The 25,507-nt window shown below is 43.4% G+C and overlaps 1 protein-coding gene across 11 annotated transcripts in view; it reads right to left on the reverse strand.

Moving 5' to 3' along the window:
- The window catches only part of Elf2 (E74 like ETS transcription factor 2), a 67,328-nt gene that overhangs the window by 19,239 nt on the left and 22,582 nt on the right, over nt 1-25,507 (reverse strand). For 2 of the 11 annotated variants that reach the window (XM_050138347.1, XM_050138346.1), the window contains exon 1: nt 5,573-5,767. The exons of the other annotated variants lie outside the window; for them this stretch is intronic. In XM_050138347.1, the coding sequence (XP_049994304.1) occupies nt 5,573-5,630 (58 nt within the window). In that variant the 5' untranslated portion in view covers nt 5,631-5,767. Of the gene's footprint in view, nt 1-5,572; nt 5,768-25,507 lie in introns of those variants that run through there. 11 annotated transcript variants of the gene reach the window in all.

Raw genomic sequence — 25,507 nt, forward strand, 5'->3', positions numbered from 1 at the left:
ATGTAATGGATGTGTGCGTGTATGTATGTATTAGGTACGTTTAGTTCATGAGGGACTGAACCCAGGGCCTCAGATAAACTAGGCAAGCAGTCTACCACTAAGCCATATCCCCGGCCCTCATTTGTTTGGTTGTTTATTTCAGATGGGGGGGTCATTTAGTTTGCACAGATTATCTTTGAATTTCTCCAAAGTCTATATAAGCCATGAGATAGCAATAACCCTGCCTCAGTCTCCAGAGTAGCTGGGACTACAGACCTGTGCCACTAAATCCAGCATGCTTTACATACTCTGGGAATCTTTTTAAAACTTTTATTTTGTTTCTATACACTTGAAAAACTGAAAGGCAAGGAATCTTTCAAAGGCAAGGAATCTTTCAATCTGCAATCTTTCAAGTAATCTATGAAAAATACTTTGACTTTCTAGACCCCCAAACGCCTCTCAGAATCTAGATCAGTGTGCTGTCTGTCTCTATACCGTTTGTTTTCTTCTTTTATTTTTTTTGCGGGGGGGGGGGGGGGGGGAGAGGGTCAAGACAGAGTTTCTCTGTATAACCATGCCATGAAACTCTCTGTAGACCAGGCTGGTCTTGAAATTATTATAGAGATCTGCCTGCCTCTATCTCCAGAATGCTGGGATTAAAGGCACACACGACCAAGAGCTGGCCCTAATTTTTCATATAATGCTACTTTTAATGATTTTTTTTCCAAGACTGACACAGTAACAACCAAATCTGAACTTCTGAAATGCTTTGCAGTTTGTATGTGATATTCCAAAATCCAGAAAACTTACTAAGTAAAACATTTCTGTTCCAAGTATTGTGGATAAGAGATAACCAACCTTTATTAGCTATTTCAATTTGAAGTACATCAGAAATGAGATTTCTTCAATTTCTTAATGAACACTGACCAAATACAAATTGTTTTATCACTGAGATGACTAATGCTGATGTGGGGCTCAGTTATACAAAAGCAGGAAGGTCTCAATCTGATACCTAGAACCCAAATAAAGCACCAAGCTGGCTGCTCAGTTCCCAGTACCGTGCCAGTGTAACAAGCAACTGTAATCCCAGGCGGGAGGCAGAGACAGAAGGATCTCAGGGACTTCCTGACCAAGAGCCAGTCTAGTTGAATCTGAAGGCTCAATGAGAAATTCTGTTTCAAAAAAATAAGGCAGAGCAATTGAGGAAGATGCCTACTATCAACCTCTGCCTCCACATGTACATTCATTCAAACACAGAGACTACCCGGTATTTCCATAAAATTATCTTTTCATTTAAGAACTGCACTGTTGCCAGGTGGTCGTGGTGCACGCCTTTTATGCCAGCATTCTCCAGGAAGCAGAGGCAGGCAGATATCAAGTTCAAGGCCAGCATGGTCTACAGAGTGAGTTCCAGGACAGTCAGAACTACAGTCTTATGGGGGGAAAAAATGCAGAGAAAACCCTGATGACCTTCTCAAAAGGAAAAGGAAAAGGAAATTAATGCCAGCATTCAGGAAGCAAAGGCAGAGGGATCTCTGTTGACTTTGAGGCCAGTCTTATCTACATTCTGAGTTCCAGGACAGCCTTGGCTAAATAGTGAGACCTTGTCTTAAAACAAAAAAAGAAAATGGAGAAGGAAAGGATAAAACAGGTAGAGGAGCAGTCAAGGACTGCACACTTCAGAGAAGAATCTTTTAAACTAAAAATCTCGGGCTGGAGAGATAGTTCAGAGGTTAAGAACACTGGCTGTTCTTACAGAGGTCCTGAGTTCAATTCCCAGCAATCACATGATGGCTCATAACCATCTGTAATGAGGTTATGGTGCCCTCTTCTGGCATAGAGGAGTACATGCAGGAGGAACATTGTATACATAATAAATCTTAAAAAATAAGTAAACTAAAAATATCCTGAATCGAGCCAGTGCATACGTTATTTTGTTCATAATTTCCTAAATTATTAAGAACGTAATAATCCCAGGCAATTGTTTTTCCCTTATTAATCTACGTGCGCGCACACACACACACACACACACACACACACACACACACACTCATATACCAGAACTGAGTCTGAAGTATTAAACTACAACAAATACTTATTGTAAGTTTCCAAATGCTGGCTAAAAGAAGTTAACCTCTATGATATACTCACATGGTATATTTCCTAAAATTTCTTTTAAAAGCGAGTCTCACATCTTCTTCACCTTTGCATTAAATGTGTTGGACCACTCGTAATTCTGGAGCTTTAGAAGTCCTCAGAGATCGTCTAGTCAAGTGCTAAAGAGCTTAAGATTAAGGTTAACTAGGATATATGTTTGTCCACAGCGAACTAGAGAACGTCAACCCTTGATTCCCTAAGCAAGTTTCTGAGTACATAGCACTGGCTATCCTGCCTACCCGTCTCCTCAGCGCTCTGATTAAGGAAGGTATCAACCATGCCCACCCAAATACAAATTTAGTAAGAATACTAAGTCTTGACTACAAAACATTTTTAATTTTAAAATAACACAGATTAGTTACAAGTTTGTTTATTTCATCCACTCAAACTCCTAATAGCATAAATATTAATAACTGAAGGACTATTATGTGTAATGCTTAAGTTATACACAAGGAAGGTAAAAGCAATGTATACCCTGTAGTGATATAGCAGTGATCCTATTAAGGGATCTATAGTTGCTTAGAAACAAGTTACACTAACATTATTCAAGTCAAAAGTTTATTTGTTCTCTAAGTTCTTCCCAAGTGTCACTCATTTTACATGAACATCAGGTAATTACTGCAATCATTATAGCTACCTTATTTGTACATTATATAGATTTTCATCTGTTTGCTTAAATCTGATGACTTCTTTCAAGGAGATAAAGAGATCATTACATCCATTTACTCACAAAATGCACACATACTGGGGTTGGGGATGTAGCTCAGTTGGCAGAGTACATGCTTAATCCCTCATGACAGGCCTCTAATTCTAGCATTCAGGAGGCTGAGGCAAGGGATCAAGGCCAGCCTTAGCAATATGGAACGTTTGAGGACAGCCTGAAGTGAGACTTTTGTTTCAAAAATAAAAACAAACAAAAAAAATACTGAAAGCATAACTCTACATGTGCCATTAAACTGTCAGCAATAAAAAATTCAAAACCATAAAAATAATTTTTTTTAAATTCCTATTTCCTTCTCCAGTTTTTAACTAACTGGACTAACTCTGAGTATATCAGCAAGTCCTCCCAAGTTTCCTTCTAAAAGTCGGTAGGGACCTTCAGATTACATGAGCACTGAAAGGAGAAATAAAATAACTATGCATAAAAAAATCTTTCATAGCAAATTGTGATTTCTAAACCCCTTAGTTGTATGATTTCTGTAAGGAGTAGTCAAAAAGCAATCATCTGGAAAATGGCATCCAAACTCTTAGAAAATCGCATCGGGGGTGGTGCAGCTCCATGGTGAGCATTTGCCCCGCAAGCCGGAGGTCCTGGCAAAGATCCCTGGCACCACAAAACCAGAACGCCTATAAAAAGATAAAAACATTTATTTCCAAAGACTATGTAATATGCACTTCCCAGTTTTACTGGTAATTCCAAAAGCTCACAGGAAGAAACCTTCGACTTGGAGACTCGAGTCCTCTACCTCTAGAGTGAAGAAACTGCTATGTTCTCTCTCAAGTATTCACACACTCTGGAAATAACATCTTTAGGTTTATTTATTAAACTCTGCCTGGATTTATGTGCACCATGTGTGCCTGGTGTTCATGGACTTGAGAAGAGGGGTTTGCAGCCCCTGGAACTGGAGTTCCAGATGGTTGTGAACGTGGGTGCTGATATCTAAACCCAGGACCTCCGCAATAGCAACAAGTGGTCTTAACCAATGAGCACTTCTCCAGCCCAGAAATCTCTTCAACTATACACACTCAACACCCAAAACACCACTACGCCGACATGAAAACGTACACTCATAATGATCAATGGACTGAACAATGAGATCTAAATTCTCATTGTGTTCTGCCTCTCATTCAATAAAAATTCTTATCCAAAAATGGTATTTAAATGCTACTCAGTAAGTTGTGATTTCCATAGGGATTTCTGAAAGGTGTAAAATACGCCACAGACTAAACACACCCACCGTCATGTATTCTACAATACATATGTTTCTATTAGTCCAGCTTTTATTTGAATTTATAGTTCTGCTAAATTTAGGGATAAATATATATTGATTTTTCTCCCCAATCGAACTGAGTGTGCTTTGTTAGCCAAATTATTGATTTCAAGATCCCTACCTAAAAACAATAGATGGAGAAGACTGTTCAGATCTTTTACAGCAGAGCTGTGGGGTGACTATTTCCCATCTTCCGATTCCACATCGATGATACGAAACAGAACCAAAGAAAAGACCGCGTGCGCTTCTTATTTCAGTAAGCAACAGTGTTCAAGCAGTGCCACATCGACCTGGGGCCCTCGCTGCGCTGTCTGCTAGCAAGTAAAGCTGCTTTTTCTATGTAACTTAAGTCCGTGCCCTTCCGCTGCAGCAGTGGCGCAGCACATCCCCCACCCCCGCGGCCACTTCCGTGTTTACACTCCTCTTCCCTCCAATTCCATGCGTACATTGTCAGCTACACTCCCGCCCAATCTTCATTGGCCCGGCTCGGGCCCATGGTCCCGCCCCCAGAAATCAACGTTCTTATTTGGAACATCTCGGAGCGCAGATTGGAACCGCGGGCCTGTCAATCGCGCGCGTTCTGTCCTCTCCCAGGCGCTTCCGCTATGGTGGGAGGTTTGGGGGGGAGGGGAAAGGGGGCAATTCCGAGCCCAGACTTCCCCGGGGCCAGGACGCCCTCCCGCCCGCCCTGCACCTCGCTCGCACCCACTGTTGACAAAAATAAACGTTCCCCCTCGCTGTCCCAAAGCCCCGGGTCGGCTGCGCGGAATACACCCCGTGTCCTTCCCGTCCCCCTCAAACACCCGCCCCACGAGGGACGGAAGGGCAGCAGCCTAGTTTGTGCTCCGCCGCCGTTAGCCGGGCCAGGGAGGCGCCGGCTCGGCGTCCCGCTCGGCACCGGGAAGTGGCCTCAAGACCGTTACTCCGGGGCTGCTCCGGGGGGGCTGAGGCAGGAGGCCGGGCGCGTTTTGGCGGGTAGCTCCCGGGGCTGCGGCGTCCATGCGGAAGTGGCGGCTGTGTGAAGTGTGAGGCGAGGGCGGCGGGCGGCCAGCGCCCCCAGCCGCGGGCAGGGGCGGCCTCTCGGCCGGACAGCGTGGCAGGCGGCGGGGACAACAGCCCCGCTCACTTCCTGGTTCCCCGGCAACTGGGGTGAAGCGCGCAACTCGCCCGCGCCGACTCCCCAACTTAGCCGCGGCTCCGTGCCCGGCCGCCGCCGCGCTGCCCGGAGCGACAGCCGGGATCCGAGGCAGGTTACTCTCCAAGGTGATCACTTCCTGATTTGTCGCCTCCATTACTTCATTCACTCCCCCCTCTCCGCGGCCGCCCCGCTGACGGAGGCGGACACCGGACCCGGGCGCTGACCGCCCCGGGGGACGCTCCCCGCCTGCCGGGCGCCCCCTTGTCCGCTGCACCGATGCACCGGAGAAAAGTTCCCCTGCGCTTACCCGCCCGGATGAGCAGATCCAGCTGGTTCGTGGGTCCCTCATGCAGAGACGTCGCCATGTTTATCCCGGGGCTGGAACTGCTGCTTCACATTGACTTACACCCTGAGCAGCGGCGACAGGGGAGAAGGCGGAACCCGCGGCCGGAGACACACGCCGTGCGGGCGGCACACACTCACGCACTCGCACACACTCCGACGCCCGGATCCTTGCGCGTCCTCCGACAGGAAGCGGCGGCCGGCCCGCCTCCCGCCGCCGGGCTGAGCAGCCCCACCACCTAACGGCAGGGGCGGCGGCGGACCCGGCTGGCAACGCGATCCTTCCGCCCCGCGCCCAGACAGGAAGTCCCGGGCGCCGGCAGCTAGCGGCTGCACGGACACCTGAGGCTGGGCAGCCGCAGGCCGCCCTCGGGGACGCGGGCCTCGGCAGGAAGAGGCGCGCTTCACGTTGTGCGGAAGCGAAGTCTGCAAATGTCCCCTCTGGAAAAGAGCCATGAATCAAATTTTTCTTCCTAGAAGCGACCTAATACCTAGTCCCGCAGCTGTACATGAAAGTGGCTTTTTAACTTGTTTTGGCCCCTCCAGAGCTTATGCAACATACAATCAGTTCATTCCAAAGAAGTGCCCTTTAAAAACTCGTACCTAGAAAATATTCTAAAAACATCACTAAGGAAGTCAGGAGTCTCCAACTACTTCCAAAGACGACTTGGTCCTCTTCTCTGAAGAAGTCAGAGTACACTAGACAGGTATTATTAGTAAACAGCAGAGCAGCCGGCCAGCCTCGAGGACACTGGATTAGAGTCGCCCACTTTGCTGGTCGTGTACCCTCACTTTTATTTGGTTCACGTGGACAAATGAACATATTCGTTCATATCTTAAAGATATCTTAAGCCATCTTTTAGAAAAAATCCGTTTGCTAGAAACTGACCTTACAAAGACAGCAACAGGGAAGAGAAATGTGCAGCCAATGAGTGACCAGAAATTAGTGGATAGTAGGGGGTCAGACCAAATAAAATGCCAACTAAGATCTAATCAAAATGCCTTGTTGGTTCAGAATTTCTAAACATAAACACAAAATGTTACCCTGAAGTTGTTCACCACAATAAAATGCACATTCAGTGGATTTTGCATTCGATAACAATTTATTGAATAAATAATTTTTTTTATTTTTTTAATTTATTTATTTATTTATTAAAGATTTCTGTCTCTTCCCCACCGCCGCCTCCCCTTTACCTCCCCCTCCCCCAATCAAGTCCCCCTCCCTCGTCAGCCCAAAAAGCAATCAGGGTTCTCTGCCCTGTTATTGAATAAATAATTATCTGTAATGATAGGGTTACAAATTTTATCTGAGCTAGCTGCTTATAGATAAAGTTATTTTCAACAGTAATATAATACAAGATGGTTTACCCAGCACCACTGCAGCATCAGATGGGTTTACTTAAAACTGCTCTGCATAGAACAAAAGGAGTCAGCTAACTGCTAGCTTTTCTTTTTCATTGCTATCAGTTTGAAATAAGGATCTCCCATCGATAGGCAGCATCTTTAATAGTTTCTGTATCTGGAACAGTAAAGAATACTAAAAGGCAATTTGCTGACTGTAGGCAGACCATTGTAACAGGTAACAAATCAGAATTTTTGTTGTTGTTTTGGTTTTGGTTTTTCGAGACAGGGTTTCTCTGTAGCTTTGGAGCCTGTCCTAGAACTAGCTCTTGTAGACCAGGCTTGCCTCGAACTCACAGAGATCCACCTGTCTCTGCCTCCCAAGTGCTGGATTAAAGGCGTGCGCCGCCACCACCTGGCAACAAATCAGAATTTCTACTCCAGTAACACATTTTCCATCTATTCTATTGAGTACCTAACGGGAACCAAAGGGGTGTGCGTGTGTGTGTGTGTGTGTGTGTGTGTGTGTGTGTGTGTGTGTGTAGGTGATAAGTCAACGTGTCTTAAAAACAATGAAACAGTATTCTCAATATAGGATTAGTTTGAAGTCTGACACACTTTTACCTTACTGTATTTTAGATATCTCTGAAGCAGAATTCCCAAGTTTAGGGCAAGTCTGCCTTGCCTAAAACAGGCTTTCAAAGGTCACCAATACTTTACAGAGAATAACAAGAAGAATAGGCTGCTAGTAGAATATCTACTGGCACAAATTGGCATTATGGTGTTTACCAAGCATCTAATATGTATACCTGTGTGTATGTAGAAACACTAATCTGCAGTTTTCAAGTCCCCAAGATCAAACAGTTATAAGCGGGATTTTCACTAAGTATACATGGTAGCTACCTTAAAATAACTCAATTCTGCTAATCAAACTACAGAAAGACAATACTGTCTGAAAATTACTTATATGTCCCAGCAGAGAAGGAAAAAAGGTAAATACCAGATCTTACTACTTACCAAATAAAAGCCTGCATGCTAAATACTTTCCCTTATTTCTTTTTATGTATTCTGTCCACATCCCTAGACAACAGTTATTACTATTACATTCATTTCACTGATGAAGCATTTAAGGGTCCTTGCTTAAAGAACAGTTGGTTATGAAAGGGTCAGGATTTGAACCCAGTGCCTTTCCTCTGCACCACTCATCAGGAATGAAAGGAACATCCCTACTTTGCTGTCACATTAATTTTCTCATACAATTTCTGTCTTAAAGCTCCTTCTTAAAGAGGTGTAGCCTACTCTGCCTCTCACTGGACTCAACTCCTCGCTGCTAAACAGAATGAAGCTCAAGCCACAGACCCTAGAAGGAAGCCAAATACTGCATTATAAATAACCTTGGCGGGCTTAAGGAGCCAGAGCAGGGGACAGGAACAATGGCACCCACCAGCAACTGTAAAGTGAGTTAGCTATCTGGGAGACACTCTCCAGTCCTACCCAAGTCTAGAGATGACTAACCCAACTGACAAGACTGCAGGCCGCCTCATCGAAGACCCTGAGCCAGGGCCATGCACCTAAGCCACACCATAACCTTTAACCTCAAAAACTGTGTGGGATGGTAGATATTTGGAACTTTAAAATGCTAAGTTGGGAGAGAGATTGTTAACTAATTAAAACTAGCAGGAGGAGGGTGGGTTAAAACCATTCTATTCTTCTGATAGAACATTTATTCTTCACATCAAATCTTTCTACTGTTGCATGAGTGTATGTGCTTGTGTGAACATTCTTTTTTAATATTTATTTATTATGTATACAATATTCTGTCTGTGTGTATGTCTGCAGGCCAGAAGAAGGCACCAGACCTCATTACAGATGGTTGTGAGCCACCATGTGGTTGCTGGGAATTGAACTCAGGACCTTTGGAAGAGCAGGCAATGTTCTTAACCACTGAGCCATCTCTCCAGCCCCTTGTGTGAACATTCTTGAGTGGCATATTGTCTCATTCTCTTTGGTGAGATAAATGTCATTATATTACGTATACTTTTTTCATGAAGGAACTGCACACAACGCTCCTGAAGTAAAGGAAGTACAGCCGTGTGCTTTGTGAGTTCTACAGAGCATTTCAGTGCATGCGTTTACCCAACTGTATCCATCAAATTTCTCCTGTTAGACAAAACTGTCCCCTCTTTACAGTTTTGAATGATTTCTTTTTATTATTTTAAATTGTATGTGTGTCTCTGTGTAGTATGTGCACATAAGAACAGGTGTTCAAAGAGGCTAGGGGAGCTGGATTCCCCAGGAATCGCAGGCGGGACTGAACACCTGACATGGTTTCTAGGAATTGAACTTGGAACCTGGAAGAGCAGGGCAAGCTCTAAAGGCTGAGTCACCTCTCTACTCCAGTTCCCTTTTCTCAAAGAAAGTTTGATGTTTTTTCTTCATTTGCTCTGCAGTGTCAGTGCCTGAACCTAGAGCCTCACTATCTCCTGCCAGCTACAGACGTGCCTTGTAGTTGAGGGTGCACTTGAGCTCCCACTCTCCTGCCCCCACCTACTGAGCACTGGAATAACAGGCGCGGGCGCTGGGAGTCAACGTGGGGGTTTTCCCCAGGAGACTCCTGTTATTCTTTTGAGACGAGTCCTGTCAAAGGCCTGGCCCTGGCTTGGTAGGCTACGCTGTCTTTTCTGGTCTGAAAATGTTGACATGGTCTAGATTGTAACACATATGTCTCAGATAGCTTCTGTCAGCCTGCTGTTTGGTAGATAACTCAAATTGGTCATCCTATTGATTTCTGAAGTCAAATTATACCTATTTTCCCATACAAGATATACTAAATAATATTTCAGAAACAAAAGTAAATTACAGAAGAATTAAGAAATATTTAGGGTCTGGCAAAGATGACTCATTTGATAAAGCTGAACTGAATTCACACACTTGCCTGTGTGTTACACACACACAAAGTTAAACATTTTTAAAGAAATATTCAGAAATGAATTATAAAATGCAAAATGTCAAGCTCTGTGTGGCACAGCTGAATACTGAACAGTCAGGAAATCAGCTTAAACATAGAGAAACGAATAGGCTGCAGAGACTTGTGCTGTGCAGTTAACACCAGCTCTGGAGTTTGAGGTCAGCCTGGCCGAAATGGTGAGAACCAAGACAATCAGGGCTATGAAGAGAGATGCTACCTCAAAACACCAAGAATAAATAAACTAAGCATTCAATTAAGAAAGACAGAAAAAAAAGAGTAGATCAAAGAAAAAAAAAAGGAAATAATGACAGAAAAGAATGAAATAATTCAAATTTGAAGAATGTTTAAAAAAAGAAGGTTCATAAAGCCAAAAGATGATTTTGGAAAAACTCACCAAGGATCCTAAGAGAAAAAAATATATAGTATGAACTGATTGTATGTATACAGAATACTGAATAGATAATACCCACCAGTACAATAATATGTTTTTATGAAACTTTATGCTAATAAAATGTGGCACCTAAATAAAGTCTGTAAATCACTAGAAAATAAACACACGCATAAAGCTGAAATGGCAAAGTTCCACAACATAGTGAAGAACTTAGAATGTTGTCCAAATCTTCTCTACTCAAAAAATTCCAAACTTGAATACCTTTTAGTACTACAAAGTTCTCAATTTTAGTTGTTGCTGAAAATGGGAAAAATATGTGAAAGCCACATGTATTATTTTTGAGCCCATTGTAGTCTTGATTCTAAACCTACTTAAGGACAATGTGAGAAAATAAAATCATGTATGAGTATACATGCAAAAGTTAAAAACCTCCCAAAGACAGAACAAAGAACAATGACAGTGGCATTCATTCTCAGACTGCAGTGGGGTCAAGATTTGAGCATATCCATAAAGGGGGAAACATGACTTATCACAGCAATAGCTTGAAGTAACTGGTAACGTGTATGCTGAGTAACGTGCGTGCATATTAAGAACAGTGCTTGCTAAAAGATATAGGAAACAGATATTCTTTACTCAGGATATATATATATATATAATCAGGTATAAACAGAAGAATACACTAATCAAATTAAACTGGATGCTTCCATGGGAGTTAGACACAAAGAACTGAGAGGTACTGGCTGTCTCTCCGTAGAGCAGGCTGGCCTTGAACTCAGAGATCTGCCTCCCTCTGCCTGCCTCTGCCTCTGCCTCCCACGTGGGCCTACACCACCAGCACCCAGCCTCTCCTTTGTTTTGCAGCACTGACTCTATGTACCTGTGTGGGGGTTTCTAGGTTCTCTGCTCTGCTCGATGGATCTTTTGAAGATAACATGTCAGCACTGCAGTCCTGTCAATTGATTTTTAATTAAATAAATAACAATTTAATACATTTTTAATTTATTTTTTTATTTTTTGGTCTTACAATATAGGGTTTCTCTGTGTAGCCCTGGCCATCCTGGAACTCAGTCTGTAACCCAGGCTGGCCTAGAACTCACCTGCCTCTGCCTCCACCTCTGCCAACACCACTGGGCCTGATTTATTTTCTAAAAAAATAGTTCAAAATTACTCCACTTAAAAATTTTATATGTAAAAAATTTTATTCTTTTCTTAATCTAATTTAAAAACTATTAATTACATGGCATTTTGGCTGTATGTGTCTGTACACAGTAACTACAGAGGCCAGAACAAGGCAGATATGTGGGACTGCAGTTACAGCAAATGGTGAGCTACCATGTGGGTTCTGGAAAAGGAATGCGAGTCCACTGTAACAACACTCGGTGTTCTGAATTGCTGATCCATCTCTCTAATGCCTCTTTTTTATTTAAAAGTTATTTCCATAAGTTGTTAATTAAAAGATATTACATCACTTTTCCTCTTTATCCCTTCATTCCATCCCTTCTGAAATCCTCCAATTTCTTCCTTGTTAAGTACCAGGGAATAAACATGCTGAAATACATGAGTAAAAAAAAAAATATATATGTATGAGTATTTTGCCTGAATGTAAGTCAATGTACCAAATGAATGTACCAAATGCAAGGCATGTATCTGCAGCCCCAGGAGAGGGTGCTGGATCCCCTAGAACTTCAGTTACAGATAGTTGGGAACCACCATGTGAATGTTGGGCTTGGAGCCCTGGTCCTCTGGAAGAGTAGGGCTCTTAACTGCTGAGCCATCTCTCCAGGTCCTCTCTTCTAAGAACTCTCTGTATCAGCAGTTCTCAACCCATGAGATACATGGCCCCTTTGGAGAACCACCCCCCAAACAACACTTTCACAGGGGTCACATATTAGCTATCCTACATATCAGGTATTTACAGTTCATAACAGTAGAAAAATTACAGCTTTGGGGCAGTAACAAAAATAATTTTATGGTTGGGGATCAGCACAACCTAAGTAACTATGTTAAAGGGTTACGGCATTAGGAAGGTTGAGAACAATTCTCTACATAGCTCTAAACCTTGAATTTGCCGGACTTCCCAAGTACTGAGATGACCGGTATAACCCGCCAGGCCTGTACTTTATATTTCCTACAGCTTCAGATCCTTTTCTCCCTCCATTGCTTTCCTTCTGGGGCTAAATCCAGGGCCTCAGGAATGCGTAGCACACACCCTTCCTCCTGGCCCTTCTTTGAGGGCAGGACAAGTCCACACCTTTGTTCTTTCAGAGTTGTCTAGAGCAGTGGTTCTCAGCCTTCCTCATGCTGCGACCCTTTAATACAGTTCTTCATGTTGTGCTGACCCCAACCATAAAATTTTCATTGCTATTTTATAACTGAAGTTTTGCTACTGCTATGAATTGTAATACAAATATTCTGGGGGATATTGTCAGAGGGGTCATGACCCACAGGTTGATAACCACTGGTTTGGACTCTATTGAGATCCATATTTTAAAGAGTTTGTCAAATTCTGCCAAAAGCAAATCTGCAAGGATTCTGACTGGAGAAGGAAGACCAGATTTATCATCATCAGTTTTCTTATGTATTTTTGAATTAAAAAGATTTAAAAGAATAAATAACTTTGATCCAGTTAGGTTTACAAAGAGAGACATTAATGTGGTAAACAGGTCACATGTACAGTCGATTTATTTCATTAGGTACCTAATGAAAAATTTTCTATTTGATTTGGATTTTACCATGAGATTATGTCTTTTTCTTACTGACCACTGTGGCTGTACACAGCAGCCCTGGTAAATCCTTCATCTTTGTTTGATGAACTTTCATAGCGACTTTAACCGTGTATACGAGTAGTAGTCTTTTAGATTTGAAGTGCTAACCCATTTGCAAAGAATAACAGTTTTTTTTTTTTCTCTAAACCCTTTAATGAATCTATGCGGTACTAGGAATTGAACTCAAAGCTCTGTATATGCGAGGCAAGCATGTTACGGCTGAGCCACACTTCAACCCTACTTATTCTCTTCCGTCATCAAGACTTTCTTTCTCGGCTGGCTAGTTTAACACAACTTAACACACTTCCGGAAGAGATAGCGACTGAGAAAATACCCCCACCAGACTGGCCTGTGGACACACCTGTAGGACATCTTCTTAATCCGCAAGTGATGTGGCCTAAACCACTGTAGGTGTGCCACAATGGGCAGGTGGTCCTGGGGGTAAATAAGGAAACAAGCTAAGCAAGCTATAGGAAGCAAGCCAACAAGCAGGGCCCCTCCATGTCTCTACTTCGGTTCCTGCCTCCACGTTCCTGCCCTGTTTGAGACCCTGCCCTCACTTCCCTCAGTGATGCTTGTTACCTGGCAGTGTAAGCTGAAGTAAGCCCTTGCCTACACAAGTTGCTTTTGCTCATGGTCAAGGTGTTGTTGTATCACAGCAACAGAAACCCACACTAAAATAAAGCACCCCTCTATATGCTGTGGGAATTCATTCTGCCAATAGCTTTGGGGTATCGGCCTTAGGGCATGGCTTTTGTCTGCAGACGTGATCTCTTAGCACCAAATGTAGGCGGATAAAAAGATATCAAAGATTGATTAGGAAACACTCATGAATTACAATAAGGTAGGGCGCATTTCTGTGAGTTCGAGGCCAGCCTGGTCTACAAGAGCTAGTGTCAGGACAGGCTCCAAGGCCACAGAGAAACCCTGTCTTGAAAAACTAAAAATAAATAAATAAATAAAAAATAAGGTAGAGAGCTGTCAAGGTCTTCCTTCTGCCCTGGGGTGAGTGCAAGTAGCAATCTCTGACCGCCACCCTCTTCCTTATGAGGATCACAGCCACAGACAAAAGCCATGCCCTAACGCCAGTACCTGCTCACTATTGGGAGAATGAATCCCCACAACACTCTGTCTGTTGTAGCAATAATGCTTGTGTTGGCATCCTTTTCTCTACCAAATGATATTTACTATAAGTTGTTTTTTTGAGAAAGTCTTTCTGTATAAGCCCAGGCTGCCTTGAACTTGAGACTTGCTTCCCAAGTGCTGAGACTACAATCATGAGCCACCATGCCCAGTTTACTGTACATCTTTAATAATGTCCCTCATGAGGTTCCAATTAAGTCTTTACCCTTAGTAGACACCAATTTTAACGGATGAGTGTTGGGTCTATTGAAATTGTTACACGGGCATTTTTCCTTTAACCTACGATCAGGGAAGAGTGTCCTCGGAAACTATCTTCTCTTTACTACATTTTAAAAACTTTATTGTGGGGAGGGAGAGTCAGGCACGCGCCACAGCACATATGTAGAGGTCAGAGAACACGTGCTGGAACTCAGCACACTCCTCCCGCTCTGTGGGTTTCAGGGAGTGAACCCAGGTTACAAGCTTGACAGCATGTGCTTTTACCCGCTGAACCATCTCACAGCCCTAATTTCACTTCAAAAACTTCTAGCAGTTATTTTCTTATTTCTCAACATTTCATCCGTGTATAAATTGTGTTCTAATTACTCTCCCTTTTCACTGCTGTTACCCCCCTTCTTAAAAATCCCTTCCCATATTAATGGTTTTGGTGGTTTTGTTTTGTGGAGCACTGAATTTCATGATCTATGTGATCAGGGGTTTGAAACTATCCACTGGAACTTGGTGGGCTCACCAACAGGCACACAGTTCAAAGCAATGACTCCCCCTCCTAGAATGTTTCAGCAGCCAGTAGTTCAACCTGGAGAGAGGGCAAGGACCCGTGAGCCCATCCCCCACCACACCTTCCTGTTGGTAAGTCTAGTCGTGCAGCTCCTAACAGGTAACTGCATCTTTTGTGAGTGTAAGACATCGAAGGCTGTGTCACGCCCAAGGTGGCATTTGCACACATCCTTCTTCCTTGTCTTCCGGCTCTTACATTCTTCCTACCTCAAATTCCAAAGTGTTTCCTGAGCCTCAAGGGTGGTGATAGCAATGACCACTCATCCATCCCTTACTCTCAACACCCAGAGAGCTATGGGTCTCTACTCTTCTCAGCAAAGAGAAGTTTCTCTCATTAAAAGGCAGGGTAACATTTACCTATGGGTATAACCCAGACACTCCTAAGATATTTAAAAAATAGTAATAAGATCCCTTCCCCAGCCATGCATTTTTGATGAGTTTTGACAAGGCCCCCTCTTGTGTCACCAGCCTCAAATCCAAGCAGAGAAAAGTGGAGAAACCTTGCCTAGTAGGTTGGTTTGGGAGTTTCATGGCACTCACGTCTATGTACAACTACTGCTGCCTTTTCTCCCGCAGCAGCTTGCATGGTGAAGCGGCCTGCATGGTGCTGTCCCACACTATGGAAGCGAGGCAGCAGACAGGAAGTTCCTAACTCAGTCCCGGCTTTTCGCCAGGTCTTGCAACCCAAGAATAGTTTTCAGCAACAGGCTCTTTCGACCTAGCTCAGGCAGGTAGGCGAGAGGAAGGGCAAGAGTCAGTTTTGTTTTAGGGGACTCTGGGATCCTAACCAACAACTCACTCAGAGGTAGCCACACCTGATTAGAAACTTTTGTTTGGAGAACCAAGGCTCTAGGAACAGCACTATCAGCCATGCAGGACAGCGTCAGTCTTTTCTATAGGAATATTTAATGGTTAGTCCTTCCTCCTGCCCCCACAGTTCCCTAAATTTTTAGCATTATCTATCTTATAAGTTTACAATTCCTTAGCAGTAGCCTGATCTTGTTTTTTGTTGTTGTTTTTGTTGTTGTTGTGGGTTTTTTTTTTTTTCCTTTTTTGGTTTTTCGAGACAGGGTTTCTCTGTGGTTTTGGAGCCTGTCCTGGAACTCACTCTGTAGACCAGGCTGTCCTCCACCTCACAGAGACCCGCCTACCTCTGCCTCCCGAGTGCTGGGATTAAAGGTGTGCGCCGCTGGCATCAGGTCTTTCATTGATTTTGATGTTGTTGCTTTTATCTTTATTTGGTTTTAAGGTTTCACATATCTTGTAATTCCAGGACTTAAAGAAGGTACAAGGCAGGGAAGATCAGGAATTCAAGATCAGACTCAATTATATATAAAGCTTGAGGCCAACCTAAGCTACATGAGACCCCATGCCAACAAGAAAAGAAAGAAGGAAGGAAACAAACCTGTAATTGGTTCCCTCAGGTTACTTTATTTAGTTTTATTCTATTATTCCTTTATTAGCATCTAGGTATGAACATATGCTCTTTATATTAATCTTTTCTATTTTCAAAAATATGTTTTAGATATTTTTTATTTTTCTGTGTATGTTTTGACTGCATGCCTGGGTTGTGCTGGGGTCAGAAGGGGGCATCTGATGCCCTGGAACAATAGTTATGGATGGGTTGAGTCTCCATCTGGGAGCTGGAAACTGAACCTTGGAGTTCTACAAGAACAAGACGTACTTTTAAGTACTGAACCCAAGAAATAAATTTAGAGCTACAGTATTTTCCAGTAGGTTCTGTTTGTCCTTTTTTGTCATATTCATTTTATTGTGTGTTTCTATGTACTCGTGTAACCATGTTTATGACACGGTACACTTGTGGAGGTCAGAGGTCAACTTGCAGGGGTTCTCTATTTCCACCATGCAGGTCCCGGTTTCCAGGCTTGGTGGTAAGCACCTTTACCAGTGACCATCTCAACAGCCCCAAATTCTTTTACTTTTAAAGATTTCTCTCTCTCTCTCTCTCTCTCTCTCTCTCTCTCTCTCTCTCTCTCTTTTTCTGTTTTTGAGACAGGATACCTGGCTGTCCTGGAACTCACTCTGTAGACCAGGCTGGTCTCAAACTCAGTGATCCGTCTGCCTCTGTGCCCCAAGTGCTGGGATATAAGGTGTGTGCCACCACCACTGTCCAGATTTTTCTTTTTTAAAAAAATCCATCTGTCTGTGGAAGTGTATTCTGTATGAGTGTGGGTTTCTGTCGAGACCACAAGAGGTGTCAGATCCCCCTAGAGCGGGGGTTACAGCCAGTTGTGAGCCACCTGAAGTGGAACCATGTTGGAAACTGAACTCGGAACCTCTGGAAAAAGCAGTAAATGTTCCTAACATGCTGGACTATCTCTCCAGTCTCCAAAGTCCTAGTAAAGCAACTTTGCTTACAACTTGGTTTTGCTCTTTCTACTGCACAGCTGTGTTAGTAGATGCATAAGTTAATGATTATACTTCCGAACTGTTCCTCGCACCTGTTTAAAGATATTCGTGATAAAGTCTCTTTATCACTGCCGCTTCCTTCAGTTACTATTTTTCTAGCGAAATGTTTATCCATTTAATAAATTTTATTTTTTTCTGTTATTTGTCTCCTGTTTCTACTATCTGGTCTACATTTGTTGAGCCTATTATAAATAACAAATGTGTTTAATTCACGTCATTACCTTAACATGTTTTAAACTTCTATTATACTGATTTGTGATTTCAATATCCATCATTTTCTACATTTGTAAGGTTGAATGAAGTTTAATTTATCCCCTTATCAAACCTACAACTCAGTATCTTACAAGCTATGTTTGTTTGTTTGTTTGTTTCCTGTTTAGAGACATGATCCCGTGCTACAGCCCACACTGCTTCACCCTCCTGATGGAGACCACAGGCATGTGCTGCCGCTCGCAGTGTGTCGAAGCTCCTCCGTCTGTTTTACTTACGCTGGATGACTGGAGTCCCTTCTAGCCTTCTCTATAGCCACACTTGCTGCAGCGGCTGAGTAGCTGCACTGCAGCTGCATGGCTGGTCAGTCTCTGGATAAGCCACAGACTTCTCAGTGCGCTGCTCTGGTTCATGACCTCTCCTCAATAATTAAAAAAATCATCTATTGTGACTTTATGGAGCAGATCATACAAATTTAATCAAATAAATGCGAGCACAATACAGCTGGGTAAAACTCCATAAATACATGAATTCACATAAGTCTGCTTCATCTGTTCTATTTGAATCCAACAAGTTCCACATCCTTGAAGTCAACCATCTGTCTGAGAATATTTGAGAGGGGACTGGACTGCACTGGTACTGTCCACAGACAGTCCTTTGCCTGTCTGAAAACCACTCACAAAACATCTGTGCTCTACGAGGTGTCAGAACGACACGTGGTACGAAGAACACAAAGGTTAGTCAGAAACACTGCTGTTCTCTAGAAGGAAACTGAGTGACAGTGAGGTTTGTTCTTCAAGACAAGCTCTCACTATGTAGCCCAAGCTGGTCTTGAATTCACAATCCTTCTGCCTCAGCCTCCCAAGTTACAGCGATTACAGCTTCGCCCATAGAAGTTGGTATTGAGGGAGAGAGGATCCTAGAATCAGAGCACCAAACAGCTCCACACTGAGAGGCGAAAAGCAAGGGAGGGGCGGAGTTTAAATAACCCTCTACTACACTGCAAGTCTGAGGTCAGCCTGAGCTACACGAGACCCTGTCCCAGAACAAAAAGAAAAAACTGTGTTTCCCCTCTGCCATTGTTGGCATCAAAGAACACCCATAAAAGCACATAAGCACCAGCAGATGGCACCAAACCACAGCTAGACTTAGAATCAATTTGGCTAACTTAGAGCAACTGGGAGAAGCCAGCACTCACATTCTCACCCCCACGCTCATTCACCTTCACCATACTTTTCTTACTCCTCTACACAAATGACCCACGTCAGCTCACCATTCGACATTAATAACACATTTCCAAAAAACGCAAACCATCTCATGTGGCTTGAATTGTTGTTGGAAAGTATTTACTGCCTCTTGTATTACCCTAATTTATCCAAAAGCTGTAGGTGCTAGTCTGTGATAAAAATGCCGAAACAAAGTGAAGAACGCAAGGCAGTCTGTTCCAGGAAGCAAACAGCATATGCCAGGCTGAATAAAATGGCTCTGCATTAAGGCAATCCCTGCTCTTCCAAAGGACCCCTACTCTGGTTCTGAGCACACACATCAGGTAGTAAACAACCATCTGTACCTCCTGCTCCAGGAGACTCCATTCCCTCTTCTGGTCCCCAAATTAACACGCACACATGAAGCTTACACTCAAAACAAAAATAAATGCTTTTAAAAAGAAATCAGAGCCAAACAGTGGAGACGTGTGCCTTTAATTCCAGCACTCAGGCAGAGTCGGGCCAAATCTCTAGAGATCAAGGCCAGAATGGTCTACAAAGCCAATTCCAGGACAGCCAGAAATACAAAGAAACCATGTCTCAAAAAGAAAAAGAAAAAAAAAAAAAAAGAAAAAAAGAAAAAATGCTAGCAACTAGCATATGCCAAGACCCAACAAAACTTTTTAAAAAGTCCTGAGTATGGATGCCTGTGGAGGTCAGAAAAGGGCACTTGGATACCCTGGAACTGCTGTTATACAGAAGCTAAAAATCAAACCTGGGTCAGCTGGAAGAGCAGCCAATGATCTTAACCACTGAGACACCTCTCCTGTCCAACACCCAACAAAATCTGGATTAATAGAAGACTTAAAGGGAAGGGTGCTAGAGAGATGGCTCGAGGTTAAGAGCACTGGCTGCTCATCCAAAGGTACTGAGTTCAATTCCCAGCAACCACATGGTGGTTCACAACCATCTGTGATAAGAGCTAGTGCCCTCTTCTGGCAGAACACTGTATACTTAATAAATCTTTTAAAAATGTGAATGTGAGCCGGGCGGTTGTGGGGCATGCCTTTAATCCCAGCACTCGGGAGGCAGAGGCAGGCGGATCTCTGTGAGTTCGAGGCCAGCCTGGTCTACAAGAGCTAGATCCAGGACAGGCTCCAAAGCCACAGAGGAACCCTGTCTCAAAAAAAAAAAAAAAGTGAGTGTGTTTTTATGTGTAGAGAAGGAATAGGATACAATTCGTCAGTGTGATGCTTGAAGGTGTGCTCTTGAGCTACTGACCCTCTGATATTAAATACCTGCTCTACACTTGGAGGAGTTAGTTAGCTTGGTGTTACTGAGAGTAAATAATGTTAATATATAAAACCCTCAGAGCTATTCCTAGCAATATAATAATGAGACTTCGTATGTTAAAAAAGGTTTTTTTCTTTATTTTTGTGGTTGCTTTTGGTTTTGCTTGCTTTTACTAGTTCCAAGTATATGAAGGAAGCAAATTTCAGTGTCTTGAGCTCCCAATGAAATCCCAAGCATAGTAACACATGTCTATAATCCCAGCACTTGAGAGGCAGAAGCCAAGACATGAGGGAACCTGCCAAAGGGGTGGGGTGGCCCAGCTGTAGAATGCTTTCTTAGCATTTGCAAGGGCCTGAGTATAATTCTCAGCATTGCAGAGGAAAATAATAACCTACTGAACTTCATCCTGTGTGCAATTAAAACTCACTTGAAAGATCTTAAAGAAGGAGAGACGGTGAGACAGAGAGAACCTAAGACAGATTGACAACTCACCTTAGGATATGTACTTCCTTTGCAATGCTAGGTATTTGCTTTAGATTTTAGAACATTCTAAAATAAGATTCATAGGCTTCACCCTATGGCCAACAAGCTCCACAACACAAGAAGACTGAAAATGCTCACAGTGCTAAACAGAGCGCCACAGTGTGCTTGCCTTCTTCCCAGGAAAGTGCTCCTTTTCCAACCTGAAGAAACATTTGCACAAAAAGAGATATTCACAGACGCTAATCTCTTAGCACCCCAATCACCTTCCAAGATACTTGGGTTTTAAAAGCGTCTGTTAAAAATAAAACATGACATTAAGTATATTAAAAATTACCTGCTAGCTGGCAATTATGAATGAAAAGAGAAACATTCATGCCATTCCATTTGAAAACTCTTACATTTTGGAGGATTTTAATAAAAGCATCTTTCAACAATTAAATAGAGTTCTTAATCTTCCCCCTAGAACCACTGGGTATTTAAACTTAGTAATCTGTGAATGTCAGAAAGCTAGCACACACCATGACGATTTGGATCCAAAAGACCACACACAGATTCTCATGCTGAGTGCTCAGTCCCCAGACACTGGGTAGAACTCTTCTGGGAAAGCTCTGAAAACTTTAGCTTGGTAGTAACTTTTTCTTTCTTTTTAGACCTCTTCTCTTTCTTTTTTTTTCTTTTTTTCTGGTGTCTTGCTTTGTTTTGTTGAAATAGTCTTACTTTGTACTCCTGGCTAGCCTGGAACTCAGAGATCTACCAGCCTCTGCCTCCCAAGTGCTGGGAGTAAAGACATGTACCTGAACACCATCACTCTGCTTAGATTTTTGAAACAGGAACCTACTATGTAGCTTAGGCTGGCCTCCCATTTACAATCCTCCTGCCTCAGAGTCTCAACTGGTGGCATTACAGGAATGTATCATCATACTTAGTTCATTCTGGAAACTTTAGGAGGTGGGGCCTAGCTGGGGGAAGTAGGCCACTGGGGATGGGATCTTCCTGGTGTCTTGCTCCTGTCCTTGTCTGCTTCCTGTGCACTGATGGAGGTGGGTCTTGTATCTTAGCTGTTGCTTTCATTGGTTAATAATAAAGAAACTGCCTCGGCCCTCATAGGACAGAAAATGAGGTAGGCAGAGTAGACAGAAGAGAATGCTAGGAAAAAGAAGCTGAGTGAGGAGTCGCCATGATTCTCCCATGCCAGACAGACACAGGTTAAGATCCTCCCTGGTAAGCCACCTCGTGGGCTACACAGAATATTAGAAATGGGTTAGAACAATATGTAAGAGCTAGCCAATAAGAGGCTGAAACTAGCAGGGCCAGGCAGTGTTTAAAAAAATACAGTTTCCGTGTAATTATTTCGGGGCATAAGCTAGCCATGCGGGCGGCCGGTGCCAGGGATGCAGCCCCGCCGCTTATTCAACAGTGCACCACACGCTCCTGCCTCTACAATGTTTTGCCTACACAGATGGAGTCAAGCAACATAATGTCAGCTAAATAGCATTCACTTTTAAAATGTTTTATAGAAGTCTTCTGAAAAGGAATAAATGCTAAGGTCCCAAAGCAATACTCTACAACAAACACAAGGAGACTGTAACAGGAGTCAACCGACTGAGTTTTTAACCCTCTCAAATGCTAGCTCAACACAAGCCTTGAACTGGACTACAATATCACTGAAATTCCCTCCTACTACAGATTCTTTAAATCTCTGGTTTTAGCCAGGATTTGTGGCAGATGTCTGTACTCCTAGCAACTGTCTATAATCCTAGCAACCAGGCAGACTGAAGCAGGAGGTTGAGACCCATGAACTACATAGTGAGTTCCAGGCCAGATTGAGCTATGGAGCCAAGACTCTGACTCAAACATATACAAAAATAAAAGCAACTCAAGGAATTCTAAAGGCTAACAAGCATTCCCCAAAACACCAGGGCAAGGTGAGAGAGAGAGCAAAGAGGTACAGCAAGTACAGAGAGAAGAGTGGGCCTGCCCTGAAAATAGGCTCGGCTTTATTAAACAGGTGGGTGCCTGTGCACAGACAGAGGCCATGAAAGTGAGAACTGCTTGCTTAAGGAAGGTCTCAAAAGACCCCCAAATGAGTAGGTAGGGTATTCATACTCGCTCATCTAATAGAGCTGAGCCGGTAGGCATGCCCAGGACCTGCAGCTATTCCAGGAACCTGGGGCAGGGACTGAAAAGGAAATATTGTAGCCAGTCTTCTTTATTTAAAGAAAAGCATCATGGCAAACATCTGCCATGGTCGCTATTACCCCTGCAAAGGCCAACAGCACTTAGGGAGAATGCTTTCATTACTTTTCTACTGCTGTGATAAGACACCATGACCAAGGCAACTTATTAAAAAAGCATTTATTTGGGGTGTATGGAGTCCATGACCACCATGGTGGCAGGCAGGCAGGCATGGCACTAGAACCAAGGTGAGCACTCAAATCTTGAGACGGAACCACGAAGCAGACAGACTCGGAATGGTGACAGTCTTTTGAAACCTCAAAGCACCCTAGTGACGCACCTTCTCCAACGGGGGCCACACCTCCTAAACCTTCCCAAACAGTTCCACCAACTGGGGACCAGGTATTCAGATATACGCGCCTATGGGAGTCATTCTCACTCAAACACCACAGGAAGCACCGAAACACGCCTTGCACATGCAGGCACGCACACTGCCCTAAGCTCCATCTGCCACTACTAATGCTGCTATTTTTTCTAGTTAGCATTTGATGGACCAGCCATTTCAACTACCAAGAAGAAATTCTCCTCTCTCACTCTCTCCTCTCTCGATGTTTTCAAGACAAGGTAGAAAGAGTTCTTAAGTTTGAGAAATTATAGCCGGAGAAATGTGTCCCTGCAATAATGGAAGAAAAAGTCACCCCAAATCAGTAAAAAAACTAATGCTTCAGGGGTCAGAATAAAATGAAGCGTCTAACCATCAACACAGAACAGACTTAAGTCCTAGCCTTCTCCGAAAACAGTATGACAGGCTCACGGCACATTTGCTGCACAGTATCTGTTAGGAGCAAAGATGACAAATGTCAGAGCCGGGCAGTGGTGGCACACACCCTTAATCCAGCACTCGGGAGGCAGAGGCAGGCGGATCTCTGTGAGTTTGAGGCCAGCCTGGTCTACAAGAGCTAGTGACAGGACAGGCACCAAAGCTACAGAGAAACCTTGTCTGAAAACAAAAAAAAGAAGGAAGGAAGGAAGGAAGGAAGGAAGGAAGGAAGGAAGGAAGGAAGGAAGGAAGGAAGGAAGGAAGGAAGGAAACAAATATAAGTCAGATGTCAAGGACAACTGCACATGCCAGGAAGTAAGACTATCGGAGTTAAGCCTGTATTCTAGGATAATTGACCCTTCATTTCCATAGACCAGCGTTCCAGCAGGGAGAAAGACCTAGTAACACACGCAGTCAGGTTAATTCACACTTCTATAGGGTGAGGCTATTATTTTAAACAAGGTGTAATGATGTGGGAGTGTCATATATCAATCTGTTGATTTCATTGGTTAAGTTATAATAAACCAGCTGCTTGGCCTCATGGCTTGGAACATAGATGGGAGGAGTAAACAGAATAGAATTCTGGGCAGAAGAGGAAGTGAGGTCAGACTCTGCTCGCAGAGAGACCCGACAGCTCTGCTGGAGCAGAGACGCCATGCTCAACTCTCCCAGGATGGACAGAGGCTAGAATCTTCCCGGTAAGCGCACCTTGGGGTGCTTACAAACATTATTAGAAATGGGCTAGTCCAGGGGCGAGAATTAGCCTGTAAGGGTTAGAGTTCATGGGCCAAGCAGTTCTTAAATGAATACAGTTTGCGTGTTGTTATTTCGGGCATGAGCTAGCCAAGCGGCCGGGGTGTTGGGGACGCAGCCCCGTCGCCGCTTCATATTTCAACAGTGTAACAATTCCCTGTTCATTTCGGTACTGCCCTGCTTCAAGGCTATAATTTTTATCACATATATCAAAGTTCCTATAAAAAATAAGTGATACAATAAATAAATGTACCACTGTCACACTACCCGAGTAAATGATCCATGTTCACGGCCTACGACTGGAGCCCAAACCCAAAGAGGCAGAGACTTAGAAAGTGCTTCTTTGTCTCCGTCTCATTTACAGTGCTCAATATTTTACGAACTAAATTTGCATTGTTTCGATTGGCTTAAAACTTACAGGCAGTTCTCTATTTCCCTTCAGTAAAGCTCAGTACTTGGATGCTTTAAAAGTCTGTTACTCCCCTTTATCCCCACACTGAATCTCTTTCTGCAGCTCAGAGAAGCCACGTTCCTCCAGCCCCCCTCACAAATCACTTTCCCGTGGAGGCATTTCCTGACCTCCCTCTAATTCCCACGTTTAATGTCTCTGTAAACTGCACTAACTTGTTTAATCTTTTCTACAAAGCTGAGAGCCCAGTGAGAGCAAAGGCTCCTGTCTGCCACACGAAAAGTCATTTCTGACCTGGCACACGGCGAGTCCTCAGTGAGCACGGGCTAACGGCTCAATGGACTTGCCTACAAATGTGCTGAGAATGTCTCCTTAGTCACAACCCGGGACATGCAGCTTCTCTTCCTTGGCATCGCCAGACAGAAGATGAAAAGAAAAAGACGGGGTTCAAAGCATGAACAACATTAAGCACTAAAGTTAATAAACCTGACTTGTGTTAGGATTTCCGCGAAATAAGCAGACTTTAGCTTTTCTTGTCACAAAGACGTCTGAGATGACAGCTGTATTACTCTGCTCCAATATTAATAACGTTTGTAATATAAATACTGTTTTATAGTGAAATTGGAAGAGCTTTTAGCAGTTCTATCTTTATTAACACTTTCTGCCTGTGTATGATGTGTATGTATCCTGATGTGCATGATGCATGTATGCATGCACATTCATGTGTGTGCATGTGT

Source organism: Alexandromys fortis, unplaced genomic scaffold (genome assembly GCF_014885135.2).
Source record: "Alexandromys fortis isolate MF-2015 unplaced genomic scaffold, M_Fortis_MF-2015_v1.1 scaffold_15, whole genome shotgun sequence".
NCBI classification, from domain to species: domain Eukaryota; kingdom Metazoa; phylum Chordata; class Mammalia; order Rodentia; family Cricetidae; genus Alexandromys; species Alexandromys fortis.